Consider the following 23,060-nt stretch of genomic DNA (forward strand, 5'->3'; position numbering starts at 1 on the left):
GAATTTTTATTTGAAATGGAGAGTGAGTACGCTGATCTTCTGCTTCATAACAAGGTACGTTGGTTATCAAGAGGGAACGTTTTAGAACGTTTCGTGTCCCTTTTTCCGGAAATTAAAGCATTTCTCCTTGAGAAGGGAACTATCCACTATCCAGAACTAACAGACGATCAGTGGATCCAAAACTTTAATTTCATGGTAGACGTTACGTCTCATCTAAATCAGCTAAATCGTAAACTACAAGGGAAAGGAAACTTAATTTTTTCGATGTTACAAGAAGTAATAACATTCAAAAATAAATTATCCATTTTTGCTCAGAATTTTGAAAGGAAAACATTGTTTCACTTTCCGAGCCTGATGAAGTATCGCCAAGAAAATAATTCCTCTATTGATAAACACCATTTTAAAACAATAATTTTAAATATGAGGGAAGCATTTCTCAGCAGGTTTCAGGAATTTAAAAACAGCAGAGCAACTTTAGCATTTGTCAGAATCCTCTTAATGCTACGATAACCGAGTTGAAATTTTCTCCTTTTGAAATTGAAATTGGTAGCTCTTAAATACAATTGCTGGATTTAAAAAACAAGGAGATATGGCGCTCTAAATTCGAACGTCTTTGTGATGAATTGGAAATATTGGAGAAGAAAAAATTTGATCTTAGTTCACAACGCAAGTGGTCTGCTTTGAATGACCTGGAGAAGGAAGACATGATCATTTTCAACGCTTGGAATAGTATTCCTGACTCTTACGATCAGCTGAAAAAGCTCGCGTTTGCTGTTCTTTCCCTTTTCGGTTCTACATATATATGCGAACAATCTTTTTCAAGCATGAACATTATCAAGAGTAAACTGAGAAGTCGTCTTATTGATGAGAACTTGGAATCATGCCTAAAATTAAAAACAACAACATACAAACCTGACTTACTCAAACTTTCCAAGGAGATGCAAGCACATTGTTCGCATTAATAAATATTTATTAAGTATGAAATTTAGTTTTATTTAGTGTACTACTTATTTAGTGTAATAAAAGTTTACTAAACAAGCAGATTTGGCTCCCAATTTTTTTAAAAATTGTTGTAATGTTCATATTTGGCTCTTTGGCTAATAAGTTTGCCGACCACTGCTTTAGCCCTTCTCCCTCCCTCTCCTCCTCTCTTCAGTTGTATAGGAATGCACTACGATATTTTCCCTTTTCTTAATATTTTTCCTTTTTATTTAATAAAAATATTTTTTAAAATTCCCGTGATACTTTTTTTTAGAACTATGTTTAACGTAATTTTCAGTTCCATATAGTTTTCCAACTTAAAAGATTTTAATCTATGTGAAAATCAAGAGAGAAACTAACGTACTTCCTTCCTCTATGACTTTCCACACGCTAATGGGGAAAGCATGTGAAGTGTTGCCATAGGAAGAGAGTTCTGCTCTACGCCACCTGCAGCCCATTTCGATCGCCAAATCTCCAATCCTTTACAAATTCTTTCACGTCACAAATCGTTCTCAAAATAAAGCTATAAGCTAACGCATAGAGCTCGTCTAACTTATTTACTACAATAACTACGAAAGAGCGCGAGGCCTGAAGTAAAAAATATGCTTAATTTCTGGTTTGATAAAAGATGAAAAATAAGTTCTACGTTAAGGTTTTTTAATTTTTTTTCTGCTTTGTATAAATTTAAGTATCTATTTAGTTTTATTGTAGCTTTCAACAACAAAATAAACCAAGTGCAGTGATTGAAGAAAACATGAAACGCATATTATTGTTTACTAATCTTGAAAACTGATTTCTTGTTTGCTCTTATTGAGAACCGTAAATCGAAATAATAATAATTGGAAAAGTTTCATAAACAAGTTCTTTATCCAATAATAAGTATTAATTTTCCATAATCTGCATTAAATTGTAATCTCTAAATGAAATTGGATTTTTGATGAGTTAAAACAGTCAAAAACCTCCACTGAGTCTCAAATTATAATGCATTAAGTATTTATTGTAAATTTCAATCAAATAGGCTCTTACATATACAATAATCAATTATAAAATAGATATTAAAGTTTTTAGAAGAAGAGAAAATTTATACTTTTTAGATTGTTTTATTTTATTTGAGAGATTTCTTATCTGCTCAATGAATTTTTAAGTTGAATTTATGAAATCAAAAATATAGGGCAACTATTATTTTAGTTTTAATAATACTAATAAAATGGAAATCTTTTTTATTTATTTATTATTGAGGGGAAAGGGATATTTCTGTTTTATAATCTGTTGTCTGAACTACAATTTCCACGGTCACAAATGGATTTTAAACTCGTATGTTTTAAATAAAAATATATATATCATGTAGAGGCCTCCCCTTGGGTGTATACGAGTTATTCCCTTTGAGTTGGCTCCCTTCTGCAATGAATATCCAACATTCGGAAGGCTGAAGGGGACAGGGATATTTCTGAATCATGATTTATCGCACCAACTACAATTGCCAAGGTGCTTTATAGTTCTGAACTTTCTATTTTTTTTAATGAAAAATTTTGCATATGTTTGCCTGAGGATGGCTACGAGTTTTACCTTTTGAGTTGGTATCTTTCTGTGAATTTTTTTCCACGGGTTGCTGCCTGGAAGTTGGCAAGACTTTGTGCTTATTCTGACACAGATCACGATACGGAAACTGCTCTTAGGGGACATCCTGATAAATTTAAAAATGCGTCCCCTTTTTTCGCAAACAACAAAACTATTTAATTACATGCAAAACTTTTATTTGATCTATCTCAATTAGATTCCTTGTTAGAAATATTTTCTGAAACATTATTTTCTGAAGTCTAAATTAATGTTGTGGAAAAGAATTGGGGGAAAAAAATTATTTTTTTTAGGTGTAATTTACATATAAAGTAGTGACATGCTCTTTAAATACTATATAAATTTCATAACCAATTTGATTTAGGCCATTGACCCTAATTTAATGTAGTTACACATTTGTTGAATTATAACTAGATATTTTATGAAAAAAAAGGGCACGCCTTTCATCGGAAACTCATCCAGTGAAACCTCCAGGAAACGCCACGTCTGTGTCGGGGACCACTTTTTGGAAAGAAAGGAAATTTTTTCCATAGACTTTGTGTTGATGAAAGCCTTTGAAACTTCTCCCAGCCACCAGGAAAATCTCTGCACCAAGATCAAATAAGGAAACACAAAAAATTATCAAAACAACAAATATTAACGAAACCAATGAATAGATTCAAAATATTTTGAGTGGCACTTATTCAGAGATCACTTTTTGATGATATCTGAAAGTGATCAACAACCTCATGTTACAGTCATAGTGCGCTAAAGAAGATGCTATTAATGATTTATTTTTAAAAGTTAAATTAGAAAAAAAACCTTAAGCATTTCAAGCAAACAAATTTCTCACTTTTTTAAGGTAATATTTCTGATATAAAATTAAATGCAAACTTAGGCAAGAAACATAATTGTTTACTTATTTAAAACGATTATATCTTTCATAATTGGTACATTTGTTTTTACTCAATTAGGGGTCATTTTTATTTGCTTTATGTTTTATTCCTTCATCTGGTTTTCATGATGCCAACACGAGTGAGATTTCTACAATAAGTAAATAACACTGACTAAAATTAAAATCATTTGCGAATAATCATTTATCTTTGATAGCATTTTGAAGTCAATGGAGGTAATCCTTTTAAGAATGACCCACCTCCATTAACGACCACTTTCTCACTTCATATACATGGATTAATTTGAAGTTGGTGGAAAGAAATTTTTAAAATTATATATTTTCATAAATTATGCATATATTATGATAAGCTAAAACAGGGTTCCTACACTGTCAGGAAAACCTGCAAAAGTCAGGCTATTCTAAAATTAAGCTAAAAAGTCAGGATAGTCAGGATTTTTCTTACATATTCATAAAGTTAGGAAAATAAAAAAAAAACTATATTTCAATCAAAGACTGACAGGCAAAAATAAAGTTTCAAGGAAAAATTCTGTTGTTCAAAATATGTAATTTCCTCATAACATTCCTCTTTCCCTGGTAGAACCTGTCCTGTTAGCAATTTTCCTCCTGTTTATCCTATAGCAAAGGAATTTTTGATAGAGTTGCTAGATTTATTGCTCTTTATGTCAATAACTGGTTTACAGACAATAGTAGCTGAAACAACAGCAAAAAAGTCAAAAAACGAATTTTTACTGATTTGTGATGCTGCCAAAAAAAAAAAGAAGAGCAAAAGAGTTTCTTAGAGTTTAATCCACAGCAAAAGAGATTAGATAATTTTTTTTCGAAATATTTGCATGGAGAAAAATATGTGAATATTTGTGGGAGGTTATAAAAATTGTTCTTATCCTCTCGCATGGTAACGCAGCAGTCGATGGAGGGGATTTTCAGTCAATAAAAACTTATTGGTTGAAAACCTCAATGAAGACTCTATTATTTCACAAAGGCGTGTGTATGATTATGTTTCATTTATAAATGGAATAAAAAACATAGACATTAATGAAAAAATGCTAGATGCTGTAAAAGGATCTAGAACAAGATGGAGACATGCATTAGAAGCCAGAAAAAAAAAATGAAGGAATTAAAAAGCTGAAATTTCTAGAAAACTAATAAAAGAAAAGATCGATGATTTGAAATTAAGAAAATCTAAATTGACGAAAACTGCTGCAACAGAACTGGATGTTCTTGATTCAGAAATTGTCCAACAACAAAATATGTTGAGAAATATTATATGACATAGGAGCCCCTGAGTTTCTCCGCAAGCTTACAGTATTACTGAAATAAATTTAAAAATACAGTACAGAACCCGTTATCCGGAAATCAGAAAACCGGAAAACCAAAAAACCGGAACGAAATTCGATAAATTTCCCCGCCATTTTTTAATTTTTTTTTTTTATCCTCATAAGATTTTAGGATTTTTCTTTCTTTTTTGAAAGACACCTTACCATCATTTTGGAAATAATCATTAGTGTATTACTTCATCGTTTTTTCTTCTTTATAAATTTATTTCCAACTATTTCTGTTTTTTTTAGTTGGGTCTAACAAAAAAAAACGGCTTTTTGTATCGATTCAGAAAACCGGAAAAATCAGTTATCCGAAATAGCGATGGTCCCGATCGTTCCAGATAATCGGTTCCCTACTGTACTCGAAAAAAAAGATATTTTTGATTTTATTTTTCTCACAACTTGCATAATTTTTCTATCTGAATTTATATTTGTATGTAATTAACTTTTCTTGACTTTTTTCCCCTTTATATTTCAATATTATCTTTTAAAAGAAAAGTCAGTTTTAAGTGAAATTGTGATTTTTAAAAATTAATATTTTAATGTAACAATTGTTGTATTTTTTAAGAGTAAATATTATTTGAGGAAACTGATGCATATCTCGCAGATTTTTATATCCTGACGACACTCATGCATTTGGTTCCACTTAACATTAAGTAAAATAATATTTCCATAATCCAACAGATTATCTTGATCTTTTATTTAAATAGTTATTTAAATACTACAAAAACACACTAAAAGTTTAATCTAATGATAATTAAAAATATGTTTCACAAGTTTTCTGAAAATATAATTTGGGATATAAAGTGCTATTACGCAATTCCACTTTAATGTATAAGTGTTTATCCTATTCAATCTATGATACTTATGACTGAGTAGCATATTATAACTAATTGAAACTGCAATATTAAAAGTTTTGTTGGAGTGGGAAAAGGTGGGTCAGGAATTTTATTTTAAAGGTCAGGAAAAACCTGCAAAAGTCAGGATATTGTTTTCTCAAAATAGTGTAGGAATCCTGTAAAAATATTTACAAAAATGATAAAATATTTCATCACAATATACAGTTTTTTTTTTGATTATCATATCTCAATTTAATAAGTATTGATATCAGAAAACTCATGTAAGAGTACTGTAAAAGCATGAAGTATAAAAAGATACTTTCCTCAAATTTTGAACTAAGCCTTGTATCTCTTCTCAATATATATTAAAACTAAAGTCTGTACTATTGTTTCAAGAATGGGAACACTGATTAAGATTGTGTTTTTTATTGTGGTTTTCTAATTTTCAATGTGGTATGTAAATAATCTCCACTTTTGGGTATCATGTCAGTCAGATGCAATATCAAAAATGCGAAATTTCATTGTTGAAATCCTGTGTTACTGATTAAACTTTCCTTTACATCTTTTGAAAGGCTACATTGATTGCTGTGGCATTTTTGTTTCACATTGCTAATACTGTTTATTTTATTTTATAATTTTGTGATAGCTGATCCCTCTATATTGAGTTGTTCTTATATAATATTTAAAAACAAATTTTTTAAATGTTGCATTGTCATGAAAATAGCATTGTTACAAATTTAAAAAAAAAATAGAAGATGTTGATAGCTTGAAAAAAATTAAATATCTACAGGGGTCTGTTAAGAAGAAATTTGGGTCCGTTAACGGACCCTTCACAAAATATCTTTTCATAAAAACGGACCCTTCACAAAATATTTTAACTTAAAAACGGACCCTTCACAAAAGGATTTTTCTTATAATCGGACCCTTCACAAATTTGTTTATCTTCATTATTATTTTGTTAATCGAATAAACCCTTTCCTGGGCAGAAAACAAGAAAGATGGATGTAAACGAATTAAGTTTTGTCTTCGGCAGATGATTCTTCCATTATTCGTCCGAAATGAATATTCTGCGCTCAGCAGTATAGGCTGAATACCAAATATTTGTATGTTGCATCTTTAATTTAGAAGCAGCAATTGTTGTTCATTTTTTAAAATTTAATTTTTTTAATTATAATTTTACAGTGTCGAGCATAATCTTGTATATCTTTACAATTTAAAAACTCCTCGAAAAAGTTTTTTTTTTGCAATAACGGACCCTATTTGCACAAATTCATAAAAGCGGACCCTGGTTGAAAGAATGTGAGTAATTTTTTCACAATTTCACGAAAAACAGACCTTTCACAAAATGTCTGGACAGACCCCTGATCTAATTTAAGCTTGCTATGCTCATAGTTTAAATGCTGAAGTAAAAATGCAGGCTGGAAACCAATATTTAAGCTAATATATGTTTACAAAAATTAAAGAAATTCTACATATAACAGTCATGTAATTTTAAAAAATGTAAATATAATATTCTTATTCATAAAAATAAATATTTGGTATATTATAGTAAATTTGGTTTCACTGTCTCTATAACCAGCAAGTAAAGATAATTTGCGATTCTATTGCATAATTTTCAAAATTGTTGCGCGTCCTTGTTATTCATGTGGTATAATTTAATATAATAGGTAATTGTTGTTTAAAATAAGATTTATTTTTATTCTAGGACTGATGATGTAACATAATGCTCCTGACTCATTTCAAATTTTTTCTAAAATAACCATTGGAAGGATCCTCGTCTTATCAAAGACTCTTTTTAATGGTAATTTTTCTGTCTTAAATTTCAACTTATATTGTAAATTGTCTGTTTGTTTGAATTGTAAATTGTCTGTTTGTTTGAATTGTAAATTGAAAAATAATGGGAAAAAAAAGATAGAAATGTCAGTGGCATAGTTAGATGGGAGAGCAAGAAGATAATCTGTTCATGGGTGCAGCTTTAGAGATATGCCAAATTCATAAGAAATGATTGAAAATTAATTCCAGAATAAAATGTTTTTCTATTTCAAATATCCTTAGTTTCATTCCCTGCTTATGAGCCCCATAACTCCTTAAATTTTTTAACTAATTTGTTCTGGTTACTATTTTAAAGTTTGCATTGCATTAATTGACAAATTTTTAAAATTAATTTTACCAAATTTGCAGCACGTTTATTGAGAAATGCCTTTAAACTAAACACTTATCATTCAATCAATCAAAAACAATGCACATATTAAAAAAAAAAAAAAAATAGTATAGCATACATTGGTAAATATTAAACCAAGCTGAATGAAAGCTTGTAACATTATCAAGACACATTATTTTTTTTTCTTCCAAAATTTTATTCAATATTAAACTTATCAATGCAATGTCATGTGTGGAAGATTTCAGTTTTCATATCTTTTTTGTTTTTCAACTTTTTTTTATGTAAATATGTACTGCTATTTTTTTTCTCCTTATTGTTTAAACGTTTTACTGTCGAACCTGTTTATCTCGAATCTCACGGGAAAGACAAAAAATTTTAGACAAAGAGGTTTCGAGTTATACAGGTACTTTAAAAAATTAAAATAAATTAAGAAATTCTATTAAAAGTGCTGTACTTGTTTTTAGTAGAAAAATACAGGCATTTCTGTAAATTAATTATACAACACACATCTATTTACATAAAAAAAATGTAACGTACATTTAACGCTTAAAATAATTTTTCAAAGATTTTCGACGTCTAAACTTTTTTGTTTCGATAATTTTTTTACCATTTGGAAGAGCAGCAAATCCCCCATAGCCAATATTTTCTTAGGATTAATAAAAAGTTTGTAAGAATTTTACAGCTTTTTTTGCTCTCACTTTTGGTTCATAAATATGATTTTCAACTTCTTCATCTGATATTCCTTTGACATTATCTATGATTTGTCTTTGACATTATATTTGACACTATCTGTCAATGTTCCGAATGTTGCCAGGTAGTTGTCTACTTCTAAAAATCTTCAAAATTAATTTCAACATTAAATCCCGATTATATTGCATTCCATTCTTGCAAATCCAAAACTGTATTTTCAGCGTCAACAGTTTCTTCTTCTTTATTGTTGCCTTCAACCTCTTGTTCTTCATCTTAACAGCTATTCTTAAAACAAGCCATTTTAAAATCATTTTGGATAACTTTTAGAGACACATTTTTCCAAGCAGAACAGTCATTCTGATAGCATTGAACACATTTACTTTTGGAAGTAAAACTTTTTTCATCGATGATATCTATAAGTTTGAGTGCCAACTGTTTTCTATAGTTCACTTCAAAATTCATAATTTTCCTTCGATTCATTGGTTGTAATTTTGAGCTAAAAATGAATTTTTATTCCTAGCTTTCTTATCTATGTTGAAAAGCTAACCCGTGGTGGTCACTCTGTCCTACTCATCAACCCCTCACTTACTGACAGAATCATTATATTTTTTTCAAGTTAAGGAGGTGCAGGGGACAGTGATCAAAATTTCAAGAAACACCCCCAACCTTTTCATCTCTACTTTCTGTGGGTTCATGAAATTCATCTTCGTCTGAAAGTTCTGCCGATAAAGAGTGTTATGTTGTTTGGACATTTGCGCTCTATTATAAGAAATTCGAGATACGAAGGTTGAGTGGTCGCTCCCCAGGGGTTTCCCTGTATGTACATTTATATGTGTATATATATAAAGAATTTTTAGCTTTAAATTTTTTTAAATTTTTACTATAGCTGTAGAAATATTCAATGAAATTAAAGACAATTTTTGGAGTGATTTTTAATGTCTAACATATCATTTTAAAAGTCTTTTAAAAAAATGTTAAAAACTAAGCTGAATATCAACAATGTAAAGTAATCCTTTCATATTCTGCGTACGGGAAATTCATTTAAAAATATTTTTTCATGATTGGGGGGGGGGGGAGATATTAAAGAATTTTATATGAATCTTATTTGATAACTTATGAAACAAATCTGATTTGAATATCTTTTAAAAGTAAAAAGTTTTTGGCAATTTTCTAAATATAAATATATAAATGATAAGGAGTTTTCTGCATTTTTCATTTTGTATCATAAAACGAAGTTAAATTACGAATGATTTAACCCTATAATGCACAACAAATTGGGATGATATAAAGAAAGAAAACATGTGAAATAAAATATACTTTAATATGGTATGGTCCTCTATAATGCTGGTGTCATTTTTCATAATTCTTATAAAATAGTATGAACTAAAATTCATGGAAAACTCAGAAACGTTTTGATGTTTGTTCTGTCTTTTATAGGGAGATAACAATTGTAGTATTTTGAAGGAATAATTTTGGAGTTTTCATTTTAAAATAATCAAAGTAAAACAAATTTTCAACTTGAAGCTAGAAATGAAGCAAAGTTCTCCAACTCTTGCAATTTTTTTTCTTCGGACTTTACAGCTCTTTCTTTATTTACACTATGAAATGTAAAGCTTGGAGTTTAATTAAAGAGATATTTATTAACCATTTTAAATTACACGGCAACATACTCGACCAGAAGAGAACAAGCACTGAACATGAACTTCGACCTCCTCCAAGCAATCCAAAACATCAATGCATCAATTACCTCACAGTTACAATCACGGTTATTTCTATACAGTTAAAACATATGTTATAGCAGCCTTGATTAAAAATAAAAATTTGTTGTACATAGGGCTGTGAATCCAGAGATGATTTTAAAAGAGTCGGGTAAATTTTCTTTACCCTGATTCCAGTTAAGTTATTAGTTAGGTCCTATTCGCTAAACAAAATAAGTATTATGGAAATTGTTTAGACAAATATTTATAATTATGTTACTGAAATATTATTCAAGTGTATATATATATAACCACAAAAACAGCATATTTCTCTGACCCCAATAATATGCTTATATATTTAGTTATGAAAGTAATTAAATTGTGAATCCTTTATTAATACAGTTGAGAACCAATTATCCGGGATGCTCGGGACCATCGCTGTCCCGGATATCTGAATTTCCCGTTTTTCTGGATCGACCAAAAAGTGTCGTTAATCGATGTTTTATCAAACCCGAAGTACAAGGAAAAAGTGTAATGCATAAAGTAAGAGAAAAAAGAAAGGTACTCCTAACTTTAAAAAGAAAAAAAAAATGGTAGAAATATAACATTTAAAAGAATAAAAAAATTTGCAAGTTTAGACAAGAAAATCAAGTTTAAAAAATACAAAATTCTCATATTTATTTTTTAAAAATAATTACAATTCCTAAATTAAATAATATAAACAAAACCAATGATTAAATAACGCAATATATTTCATACCTAATTATACGGGGGGAAACGATAAAATAAAAGGAAAACTTATTAATCTAAATAAAAACACTTGAAAATTATCGAACCGAAACGATAGTTAAAAAAGGCACTAGCATAAATATTAAAACCCGGAACAAGGCAAGATCAACGGAATTAAAAAAAAAAAAACCTAATGATAAAATTTATGAATAAAAAGAATTAATTTATTGAGTGCGAAATTTATCGCGAAAAGAAAAAAAATCAAACGTAGTGGAATCAGAAAAACAAAACTGCAATCTGCTTCATAAAATAATCCTATGTTTAAATTAATAAACAATTCTCCTTTTATTTTATTTTTTTTGTTGATAAAAACAAGATTTTTAATTACAGCAGATGTGATTCCACACCAAGAAAAACTTGCAATTGATACCGCACTTCCAAAGAATGAGAATTTATTCAAAAGAAAAAGATTTTATTTTTATTAGTCGATGTCAAATAAATATATTTTTCTCTTTTCTTTTTCTGTTCACTGATATGCTTGCAATGCATTTTCCCCACCCCCCTCGTAAATCAGGCAGAAAACGAAATCAGCATGCCACACCCTAGAGTTTGATTGACGGCCTAAAGAAAAAAATAAAGCATTTCTCCCTTCCCTGCCTTCAAGGTCACGGAGGAAATGACGTTTCTCTGGGAAAACGGGGAAAAATTTTTTCCCCTTCCTTACATTTTTCCTCTACTCAACTTCAAGGATGAGTCCAATTTCCGCTTTTTTCGTTCTAGATTAAAATGGCGGGAAAATCGAGCAAAATTTTTCCCGGTTATCTGGATACCGGATAAATGGTTTTCTACTGTATTCAGATGAAAAGACGGTACTATATTATTTTTTTATTCTAATTAGTTTGTAAATTATTATTTTGTAATGAAAGTTTTCTATAAAATTAAAATTTTTCTCTTGTGAAATAAAATTTAAGAATTTAAGCCTAAAAAGTGGTTTAGGTAAAATCTTAAAGTCCCTCCCACAAAAATAAAAATTCCTACCGAGTTAGTAGATTTTTTAAAAAAGGCTTGGGGCTTTTTAGACCCTATTAGTCAGAGTTGAACATTTCAATTGTTAACATCACACTGGTTTTAAATGTTTATATTTGTTTTTCTTGTTACCACAGGCGATAACCGACTGCCATGGAATACACTCTAGAACAAATTGATCCGGACAATCCACATCCCATCATCATTCGCTTAGATGGAAATGAAGTGATTGTTGGAAGAAAGACTGTGGTATCACTCTCTTCTCATAGCTTAGTGTCACGGAGACATGCCTCCTTTCACAACATCAACGGAGAATGGCACATTAAAGATTTGGGAAGTCTTAATTGCCTTTATGTAAATGCTCAGAGAGTTGAGAACAAGAACGGTTTGCGAAAATTGAGAGTTGGAGACACCATTGGTTTTGGAATTCCTGTCTATTTATCTTCCATTAAAGATGGATTCATTTGTGTTTTGAAATCGAAGCTGTCTATAAAGAAAGAAGATTTAAATGAAAGTGATGTTTTGGTGGTGGAAAAAAACAAAACAGTGTCAGACATATGTGAGAATGGAAAGGAATCCAAAAAGTGTCTCTCACCAAAATTTTTTTCTTCGAATCGAAATGAGAATATAAATTTATCTTCTACGTTGCCAGAAATATCTTTGAATCACTTGGATTCCAAAACAGGTCTGCCAAAAAATTGCATTTTCAATGATAATACTAATAGAAGTGTTTTACCTAAATCTTTGTCTCTTTCAAGCATTGGCTTTAATATACGAAAAGACAACTGTAATGATACCACAGAAGTTTCTGAGCCTACAGTAGCATTACCAAAAATTTATAATTCATTACTTCAGTTTGAAGAAACTGTACATAATTTTGTTGCCCATAATACAAAACATCTTGATACAAAAATTAATCTTAACTTATTAGAGAATAAAGAGATTAAATGTGAGTCGGATGAAGAACGCATATTTGTTCAACCGAATTCTGTGGGAAAGAAACTAAACAAAGTCAACATAAAAGATTTATCTGAAACATGCGGAAATCCCTATTTAAATTCTTTGAGCTTCAACACATCTGAGAAACAAAAATCTGAAACCAGCTTTGATTCTGTAATACAAAAGAAAGTAATTAAATGTCACTCTGATGTAAAATCTGTTCATTTTCTACCCATTTCAGGGGAGAAAAGAACCGAAATTCAAAATGATGTTTCATCCGATGTATGCTTAAATTCCCATTCAAATGATGATATTTTATCTAACACTTACAAAAAATTGCCCTTTAATTTTGCTCGAGGGGAGATTCCAGTAATTCAAGATGAAGTTTCCTGCAATGCATGTTTTATTTCTATTCCAAACAATGATCTTCAGCTTCCTGAAATCCCTAAGGTTAATAGAGGGCTATCTAATTCAATTGAAAAAGAAAATGATATAACTGTAATTCAAGATACAATATCTTCTAATGCATGTTCTACTTCTATTACAAACAGTGATGTTTTCATTGCTGAAAGTCCTAAGGTCAATGAAGAACTGTTCAGTTCATCTGAAAAAGAAATCGCATTAGTTCAAGATGAATTTTCCTCTAATGCATGTTTTATATCTATTTCAAGCAATGATCTGCTTCCTGAAAGCCCTAAGGTTAGTAGAGATCTGTCCAATTCAATTGAAAATGGTATTGCTGTAATTCAAGATGAAATATCCTCTAATGCATGTTTTACTTATATTTCAAACAATGATGTTTTTATTGCTGAAAGCCACAAGATTAATGAAAAACGATCCAATTCGACTGAAAAAGATATTGCATTAGTTCAAGATGAAGTTTCCTCTAATGCATGTTTTATATCTATTTCAAGCAATGATCTGCTTCCTGAAAACCCTAAGGTTAATAGAGGGCTGTCCAATTCAGTAGAAAATGGTATTGCTGTAATTCAAGATGAAATATCTTCTAAGGCATGTTTTACTTCTATTTCAAACAATGTTTTATTTACTGAAAGCCCTAAGGTCAATGAAGAACTGTCCAGTTCAGCTGAAAAAGATATTGCATTAGTTCAAGATGAAGTTTCCTCTAGTGCCTGTTTTATTTCTATTTCAAGCAATGATATTCTGCTTCCTAGAAGTCCTAAGATTAACAAAGGGCTGTCCAATTTAGCTGAAGATGATATTGCAATAATACACGACGAAGTTTCCTCTAATGCATGTTTTACTCCTATTTCAAATACTGAAGTTCAAATTTCGAACTGCTCTAATTTCAAGAAAGAATCCGCTCTAAGTTTTACTGGAGGAAAGACCTCTGTAATCCACGATGAAGTTTCATTTAATACATGCTGCACTTCAAGTGATGTTTTAATTGTTAAAAGTTCTGAAAATATTGAAAAATTGCAACCCATTTTGGCTGAAGAAAAGAATGCAAAACTTCAAATTGGGTTTTCACCTGTCCTATGCTTTAATTCTATTTCAGACACTGTTTTGGCTGTTAACAATGATAAGGGTAATGAAAAATTATCAAGCTTTTCCAATGTAAAGATTACAGCACTTCAAAATAAATTTTCTTCTGATACATCAATTGATTTTATTTCAAACACTAATAGGTTGAATGTTAATAAAGAGTTGTATCCCACTTTTACTCCAGAAAAGATTAAAGTAATCCTAAATGAAGTTTCATCAGATACTGGCTTTAGTTCTTTTTCAAACATAGATGCTTCAATCAGCAACAGTTCAAAGATTAATAAGGACCTATCGCTGAATGTTTCTGAGGATAACGTCCAGAGAATTCAATGTGAAGTGTCATCAGATACTGGCTTTAGTTCTGTTTCAAACACAGATGCTTCAGTCAGCAACAGTTCAAAGATTAATGAGGATCTACCCCTGACTGTTTCTGGGGATAACATCCAGAGAATTCAATGTGAAGTTTCATCAGATGCTGCCTTTAGTTCTGTTTCAAACATAGATACTTTGATCACCAACAGTCCAAAGATTAACGAGGACCTACCACTGAATGTTTTTGGGGATAACATCCAGAGAATTCAATGTGAAGTTTCATCAGATACTGGCTTTAGTTCTGTTTCAAACATAGATACTTTGATCACCAACATTTCAAAGATTAATAAGGACCTACCACTGAATGTTTCTGGGGATAACATCCAGAGAATTCAATGTGAAGTTTCATCAGATACTGGCTTTAGTTCTGTTTCAAACACAGATGCTTCAGTCAGCAACAGTCCAAGGATTAACGAGGACCTACCACTGAATGTTTCTGGGGATAATATCAAGAGAGCTCAATGTGAAGCTTCATCAGATACTGGCTTTAGTTCTGTTTCAAACACGAATCTTTTGCTTTCTGACAGTCTTGTGGTTAATAAAGATCTACCACTGAGTGTTTCCAAAGATAAGATTGAAGGAATCCAAAATCACCTTTCATTAAATGCAGGCTTCAGTTCTGTATCAATCATGGATGCTAATGTTAATGAAGGTTTCCCCCTGAGTGATTCTATCAATAATATTAGTAAAAATCAAAGTTCTTCATGTGTTGAAAGATTTAATACAATTCCAAATACTAATTTTTTAAATTTACACTCAGATGGCACTGGATTTAATAGCAATGAAAAAGTTCCCTCAGTTTCTGTGTGGCTTGAAAGAAACTGTAATAAAAATTTTAACGCTACTAATGTAGCTGAGTGTTCATGTTTAGAAACTAATTCTTTAAAATGTTGTAGTGCACCTCTTAAGAATGTCATCGATTTTGTTATTGATTTTTCTTATGATTCTACATGTAATAATTTTTTTAATGATAGGGTTTTAACTGAATTAATTTCTGACCAGTCAAAATCCTCCGAAGCATCTGCCACGATATCTGATACTAAATGCAAGAAAAAATGCAAAAATTTTAGATCAATTGAAACAAAAACTGAAATTGCAGAGATTACTGTTATTCCTTGTAATCAGGACACCATTAATAAATCAATTTCTGATCAATCGAAGCTATCAGAAAAATCTGCTAAGAAAGCTAATGCTAGTTGTAAGAAAAAATGTGAAGGCTTGAAATCAGTAGAAGTTAACAAAGTTGCAGAAAAGAATAAAAATGATATTTCTTGCAATGAAACAATTGTTAATATATATTCTGATCAATCAAAGATGACTAAAACATCTGTTAAGAAACATAAAAGAAGTGATAGAAAAAAAATTAACATTTCTAAGTTAAGTGGAACAAAAAATAAGAATCTAAAAATTAATCAAAGTTCTAAAGAAAATGAGAAATGTGAGAATCCTCCTTCACTGAATATGCTTGAAGCCTCTGAGTTGCAAAAAGATATCAATGCTTATGATTCTTGCACCAAAGGTATCAATGCTTATGATTCTGCAATCAAAGGTATAGATGCTTATGATTCTTCAATCAAAGGTATCAATGTTGATGATTCTTCAATGAAAGATTTCAATGCTTATGATGATTCTGTTTCTGATCTTCCTAATGAATTTATTGATACTGCCAAACTGCAAACAGTTATCAAAACTGAGGTTTCTTATATTTCTAATGAATTAATTGGATCTCCCGGGCAGCAAACATGTGTTATTTCTGAAGTTTTTTCTATTACTGAGCCTCCTAGTGAAATAACCGAAATACCTTTATTGCAATCTGCCATCAAATCTGAAATTGCTTCGATTGATTTTCCTAATGATATTAGTACCAATAACCCTTTTTTTGATTCAACAAAATGTGACTTGGCATTAAGTTCGTACAAAAATCAGCTATATCCTCCTAATTCACTTGAAATTAAATGTAAAAACAAAAATCCAGAAAGTAGTGAGGGTTGTGCATTAGTTGTGCGAGACTTAGTACAGCATAAACTCTATGATAGTGACACTGAGTCTTTATCAGAAACATGTTTATCTTCAATAAAAGATAAAAGTTGTTATGAAGCCCACAACTTAAAAAATTGTTCAGTCTTATTAGAGAGATTAGACTTGAAACAGAAGTGCCATAATGAGGAAAGTTATGTTAAAAATATTCACGATCCTAGTTATTTGATAAAAAAATGTACTGTTTTACTGACACGTTGTGATTCAAAGGAGTTTAAGCTACCATCAGATGTCAAAGCTACTTTTCAAAATGATTCTAAGTTACTGAGTTGTGTTTCTGGCAATGGTCCCTTGAACTCAATTGTTTCAGGAAAATGCAAAAACTTTAGAAAAGAAAGAAGAAAGAAAGCTTCATCTGTTAGCTTGGAAAAGAGACTTGATGAAAGTGGGCAAAATAAATGCTCAACACATTTTTCTTCGCTAAAAGCCAATAACAGTGTACGGGTTAAAGGTCTTACTTTATCGAGAGATGGTTCTGCTTCTAAACGAAAACTTGGTAAAACAGTTCAGAAAGAAAGTCCCATTTTGTTGACAGATGGGGCTGCAATTGAAAAGAGGCTCAAGAAAACAGTTCAGAGAGAAAATTTCAGTTTAGTGGCCAAAGCCGTTGAAAAGATTTCCCCATCGAGTAAACGCAACTCAAATAAATCTTATAAGAGGAATGATATTTATAAACCTATTCGAAAGGGTAACGCAGAAATGCAACAAATGGGAATTACTGATACGCATACCTCTGATGGTTTAAATTCATCTACTCTAGTTTTGAGTAACAAAAGTGTCGGACAACCGTCGGCTTATGTTGAAAATAACAGTTACTTTGCAAAAATACCTTTATCAAAGCAGAAGAAAAATTCTGCTTTGTCTAAGCTAAAAAAACAAGCTCATACTGCTTCTCAATATCATAATTCATATACTTTCAAGAGAAAATGCCTTAATGGAAAACCATCTTTTTCCAACTACATCTTTAAGAAGAGAAAGAAAGCATCTAAAGTTAGACTAAATTTTGCTGAAAATCTTTTTTCACCAGTTTATAGCTTTCAAAGACAGAGAGATCAATTTTCCTCTGAAGATGGTGCTTCAAGAGAAACTGAGGTTTATAACAATGGTTCCACACAAAAAACAACTTTAAAAAGTAAGAGGAAAAACTCTTATCCAAAAAGAGCTAACCGTTTTTCAAGTCGAATGAACTTCTTACTTGATTTACCTACTGTACAAAATCCGAACTCCACTTGCCAAAAAGATATTGTAAATAAAGGATCTAATTTTTATAAAAGTTATACAAATTTACTAAGTGATAATAGTTCCACACGTTTGCCAACATCTTGTACAGTTTCTAAGTCACCAATTGTTGAATATAAAAAGACGGTTCCTAATAAGTCCTGTTTCCCTATTTATCAACAATATAATTCCACAAAACTGAATAACTCGTTTATGAATTTTCAAAACAATGTTACAAAGTATCCATCACAATCTACTCAGGATTGGTTAGAGCAAGAGTTTTCAAATGACTCGTACTCTAGTGCTGGTCAAAGTTCATCTTCTGAAGTTTTAATCATGGATAATTTCGATATGGATAATGATTGCATGTACGGTTTTGACATAGGGCCTATCGGAAAAAACACCGACATCATCATTCCATGCAACTCAGAAGCCAATAATGCTCCTGCCAAAAAACCTTATGAATTTTCACACAAGTACAACTCCTTGACTTGCATTCAAAAAATCATGGAATGGAATCCCAGGTGGTTAAATGAGGTACAGGATTTTTTTCCTATTGTGGCAAACCGCTCAGGACACCTAGACCTTACATTCGATCATTTTGACACATACTTTGCTGCATTTTCTTCCGCCATAGTCTTGGATATATGGCAATATATGTTGCTCAAATGCTCAGAACATAAATCAACTAACAAAATTTCTCATGATTTTTATTGTGTGACTACTTTTTGTATTGATAAACATGACATGGTTGAGCTGCAGTGCTGTTCGTATGTTACTGACAGTCAGTCCTACACTCCATCGGAAGGTACGGTAGTTTTTCTAGATATCTTTGACAAAGAACGTGAGATTAATACTCAGATGTTCGGGTATATAAATAGGTTCAAAGCTCTTGAACTCAAGGACAAAACCAAAACATTGTCCATTGTGCCAAAAGCTAAAAAATGGGATTTTAGTATTTATGTAAAGAAAGAGATTTGTTTGGGAAACCAAATATTATTGGCTCGTGGGATTTGTAACATTAAGGATCATCTGCAATTGGCTGATGCATTGTGTACTTTTCAATTTTCTCCATTTAAGAATATTGTCTTGCAACTTAAGGAGGAGAATTTTCTCTTGTGTCAACATTCACCAGATATAACTTCAGCTGAATATATAAACAGAATGAAGGAGGAAATAATGAATTTCTATTCACCATTGAAGGTGCTCTTGTGTCATGGTGCACCTGGCACAGGTAAAACTCACTCGGTACTGCAGCTGTTGGAAAAATTGCTTTTTTTTAATACTTTTAAATTAAAAATTTTAGTGACTGCTCCATCTGATTCTGCTTTAGATGAAATTGGCTTAAGGATTATTGAACTAAATGAACGCCACACTTGGAAATGTAAATCTTTAAATGTTATTAGAATAGGAACCACTAAAACAGTTCACCAAAAATTGCAGGCATATGTGCTAGAAGAAATGGTTGCAAGGATGTGTAAAAATCATTGCCGAAAAGATTTACCTTCAGAAGAGAAGCTGAACTGCTTGGAAGTTGAAATTAATGCCTTGTACCAAAACTTAGGCAATGCTGCCAGTTTTAAAAAAGTTAATAGATTTCTGGCACTGACCCATCAAATCAAATCAATGGCTGACCACAAATTGAAATCGCACAAACCTTTTGTGCATTTGAATCAAAAAAGGCTGTCCTCGGAGAAAGAACTGGATTGCTTGGCTTCTGAAATTAATGTTCTGAGACAGGAATTGGGTACAGCTTCGAGTTTTGAGAAAGTTGATAGAATTTTGTCCCTAACCGAAGAACACAAGTTGATGAGAGATCAGTATGAGAAGAAATTGCGAGAGGCATCCAAGGCAGCCTGCTTGTCTGCATGTTCTGGAAGTGTATGCTCTCACCTCTACTGCAGCATGCACAGAGCGTGTAAGCAGTACAGGGTCAACTTATTGGAAGAGTGTGACATTGTGCTAACAACTTTGGGCAACAGCATTAAAAGTGTTGTGAATTTGATGTCTACTCAAAATGTTGCCGTGCCTTTTACGTGCTGTATAGTGGATAATGCATCAGATTGTACTGAGTTGGAACTGCTGCAGTGTTTGACTATCGGTATCAACAAACTAATACTATTTGGGGATGTCCTACCAAACACTCCAAAAATAGCTCAGAAATCAAAATGTGATCTGAAGCGATCTATGTTTGAAAGATTTTACTCTTTTTTTAATAAATTTAATCTTGAAAGTCCCATTTTTTCATTGAAAAAACAGTTTCGTATGCATTCTGAAATTTGCCGTTTTCCTTCTGTGTATTTCTACAACAACACACTGGAGACTTCACCAGAGGTAGATGATCGCTACAGGCTATCTCCCTTGAAGCCATATTTTGTTTTAGACGTTATAAGTGATCAGTATATCGGGTCCTCGGACGAGAGTGAAGCTGATCAGTTGGCACTCGCGTATCTGTGTTCCATCATCAAGCAAGCAATTTCTTCAGCGAACATTGGTGTGATATCCACTAAAAACAGAGTTCCTATTTACAATGCTTGTTTGTTTCAAAACGATTTTTGTAGAGAAGTTGAGGTTAATACTGTGGACCATTTCCTTTCCAAAGAAAAAGATATTGTAATCATCCCATGTGTCAAATCTAATGATTCAAATGAGCTTGAAGATTTTGCATCAGATTGTTCTAAGACAAAACTGGCTCTAACGAGAGCTCGCCAAAGTCTAATAATCTATGGAAATATATCCAGCTTAGATCATCACAAACATTGGAAAGCTCTGAGAGATGATGCAATAAGTCGAAATCTCTATGCATCCATATCGTCTTTATTCCATATGCCGCTCATGTTAAATGAGATAATTTTTGAACCAGATGTATAGACAAAATTTTTTAATTGCAAGCTTTTACAATTAATCATTTTTATGCCATTAATATTAATCAATGTCAGCTCGGTAGCAGAAACCCTCTAGTCTGGCAGAAGGCAAATAAGATTATCACAGCATCTGTAGATAATTTTCAACCTCACATTTTTATTAAAACAAGAACGAATGGGGGGAAAAAATTGACAACAAATAAAAATCAAAAATAGAGCGAAAAAGAAAATATTTTTCTATATTTATGAACAAAAATAAGGAATAGTTGTTTTTTACTTTCCTTTTTTAATTTGATACCAAAAAAAAGATGCTTACTTCATGTTAATTTTTCTAGTCATTATTTTATTTGTCTTTCTTTCAATTAAAGGAACCTTAAATGAGCACAAATAAGAATATCATAAATTACATTTATGTTAATTTTTCCCTTTAAAATGAAAAAAAAAAAAGTTACCATCTGCAAGTTTATTCTTTCTTTTTGATTTCTTTATTGGATTTAGTATAAGCATAAATTTTTCTCCTTTTGGGCAAAACTAAAGTATAAGTATATAAAATTCAAATTAAATTTAAACATAAAGTTTCTATATAAAACTTAATTGTACAGTATACTTTTGATATCCCAAAAACCTTGCTATGTCAAGAAAAATTTCTCATTAGCATTACATATCCACCTACTGTTATTTTGAATTCCTATGTCGAAGGATTTTTTCTCAAAACCTTGCTATGTCAGAATTTTTTTTCGAAATAAAAAATAATTTTTTTTTTTGAGAAGTCACAATTTAAGTTAATTGTAAGCCCATTTTTTACCTTTTAATGCATAATTGTTTTTGTCTTACTTTTGAAAATAAAATTATCATTGTTGCATTTAGACTTACAATCAACTATCATTACATACATATTTAATACTAGTTATTCGTATGTTTCACCACTTTTTACAGTAATATTTTAAAATGTTTTTTTTTTTTACTTTTTAGAACACATTTAGTTCTGAACTTGTTATCTCGAAATCTTGAAATAATTTTAGTATCCCTTGAACTTTGAGATATCGAGAGTGTACTGCATTTTTTATTTGCAAATTATGCTTTATACTTAAGTGTCATTTTTAAAATAATAATCTCTACCTAAATCGCAGAAAATTTTTAATTTTTGGGGTTTGTGCTACAAATGACTCTGTAAGTTCTGCTACCAGCAATGTCAGTAATAGGAAGTTTAAATGAAACCCTTAATGTGTGAGTGAATAATATTGCTAAATGTCTATAGCAGATTTTTTTTTAGCTTATTGAAATGTTTAAGTGAAATCCTAGTGAATAAATTAAATCTAATGAACAGTATTGATCAATATGAATAACAGATTTTATTTTAAGTTTATTGTTAAGGAAACCTTTAGTGAGTGAATGCATTTATCAATTCATAATTAAGTTTGTTTTCATAGCACAATATGGTACTTAGGCATTATCCCTGTCAATTCTTGTGAAAATGCGCAAATCCTATGGCGTCATCATAAAGAAAAGCGATTTCCAAAATAAACATTCTAAACACATTAAGTTTATCATATAAAAAACAAAGTTTAAAAAAAAATGATAAAATTGGATAAAACAAAATAAGAAATGCTGAAACAAAGTGATAAAATTTGCGGTTATTGGCACAGAAGTTACCTTTTAGCGATAATATAGTTTTTGGCTAAAGTATTCGACGTGGATAATTCCAAAGTGCCAAAATATAGTTTATATATATATATATTTTTTTTTGCTTTCTGACAATCTCTAATTGAAAAAAATAAGTAAAAAATTTTATTTAAAAAAATGGAACAAAGTAAAATAAAAATTTATTTAGGAAATCTTTTAATTGAATTTAAAATTGTTCAGCAATTTTACATGATTTTGCTTATTTTTTAAATTTCAAAATGTGTAATAAGCAAATATGTATTCATGAATTGGAATTCTTTTATTGAATTCGAAAGCAATCAGTGTTATACTCTAATCAGTGCCTGTTATTTTCTTCATGCACATTTTGTTGTCATGCGCATTCTTTTTTTTTTTTTGCGAAAGGTTTCGTTGAGTGTCAGTTGTGTTTTTTTCTTCTTTTTATCGAAACTTTGTTTTTTCTTCAAAGAAACAAGTATTTTTTTTAAAGGTTATTTTAATAACAAGCTGTAAGTTGCGTATGGTTGTTTTGTTAAATTTACCTAAGAAGCTATTTTCTAAATATTTGAAATAA

General features: G+C 30.7%; 1 protein-coding gene across 1 annotated transcript; it reads left to right on the plus strand.

Annotated features, from left to right (window-relative positions):
* The first annotated feature begins 1,496 nt into the window (after positions 1-1,496).
* Positions 1,497-21,101, plus strand: LOC107438900 (uncharacterized). Its single transcript, XM_016051313.3, has 3 exons — positions 1,497-1,633; positions 7,312-7,407; positions 12,047-21,101. The coding sequence occupies exon 3, from the start codon at positions 12,063-12,065 to the stop codon at positions 20,850-20,852; it is 8,790 nt and encodes a 2,929-aa protein (XP_015906799.2). The 5' UTR covers positions 1,497-1,633; positions 7,312-7,407; positions 12,047-12,062; the 3' UTR covers positions 20,853-21,101.
* Positions 21,102-23,060: the final 1,959 nt, after the last annotated feature.

This window comes from Parasteatoda tepidariorum, chromosome 6, assembly GCF_043381705.1.
Source record: "Parasteatoda tepidariorum isolate YZ-2023 chromosome 6, CAS_Ptep_4.0, whole genome shotgun sequence".
Taxonomy (NCBI): domain Eukaryota; kingdom Metazoa; phylum Arthropoda; class Arachnida; order Araneae; family Theridiidae; genus Parasteatoda; species Parasteatoda tepidariorum.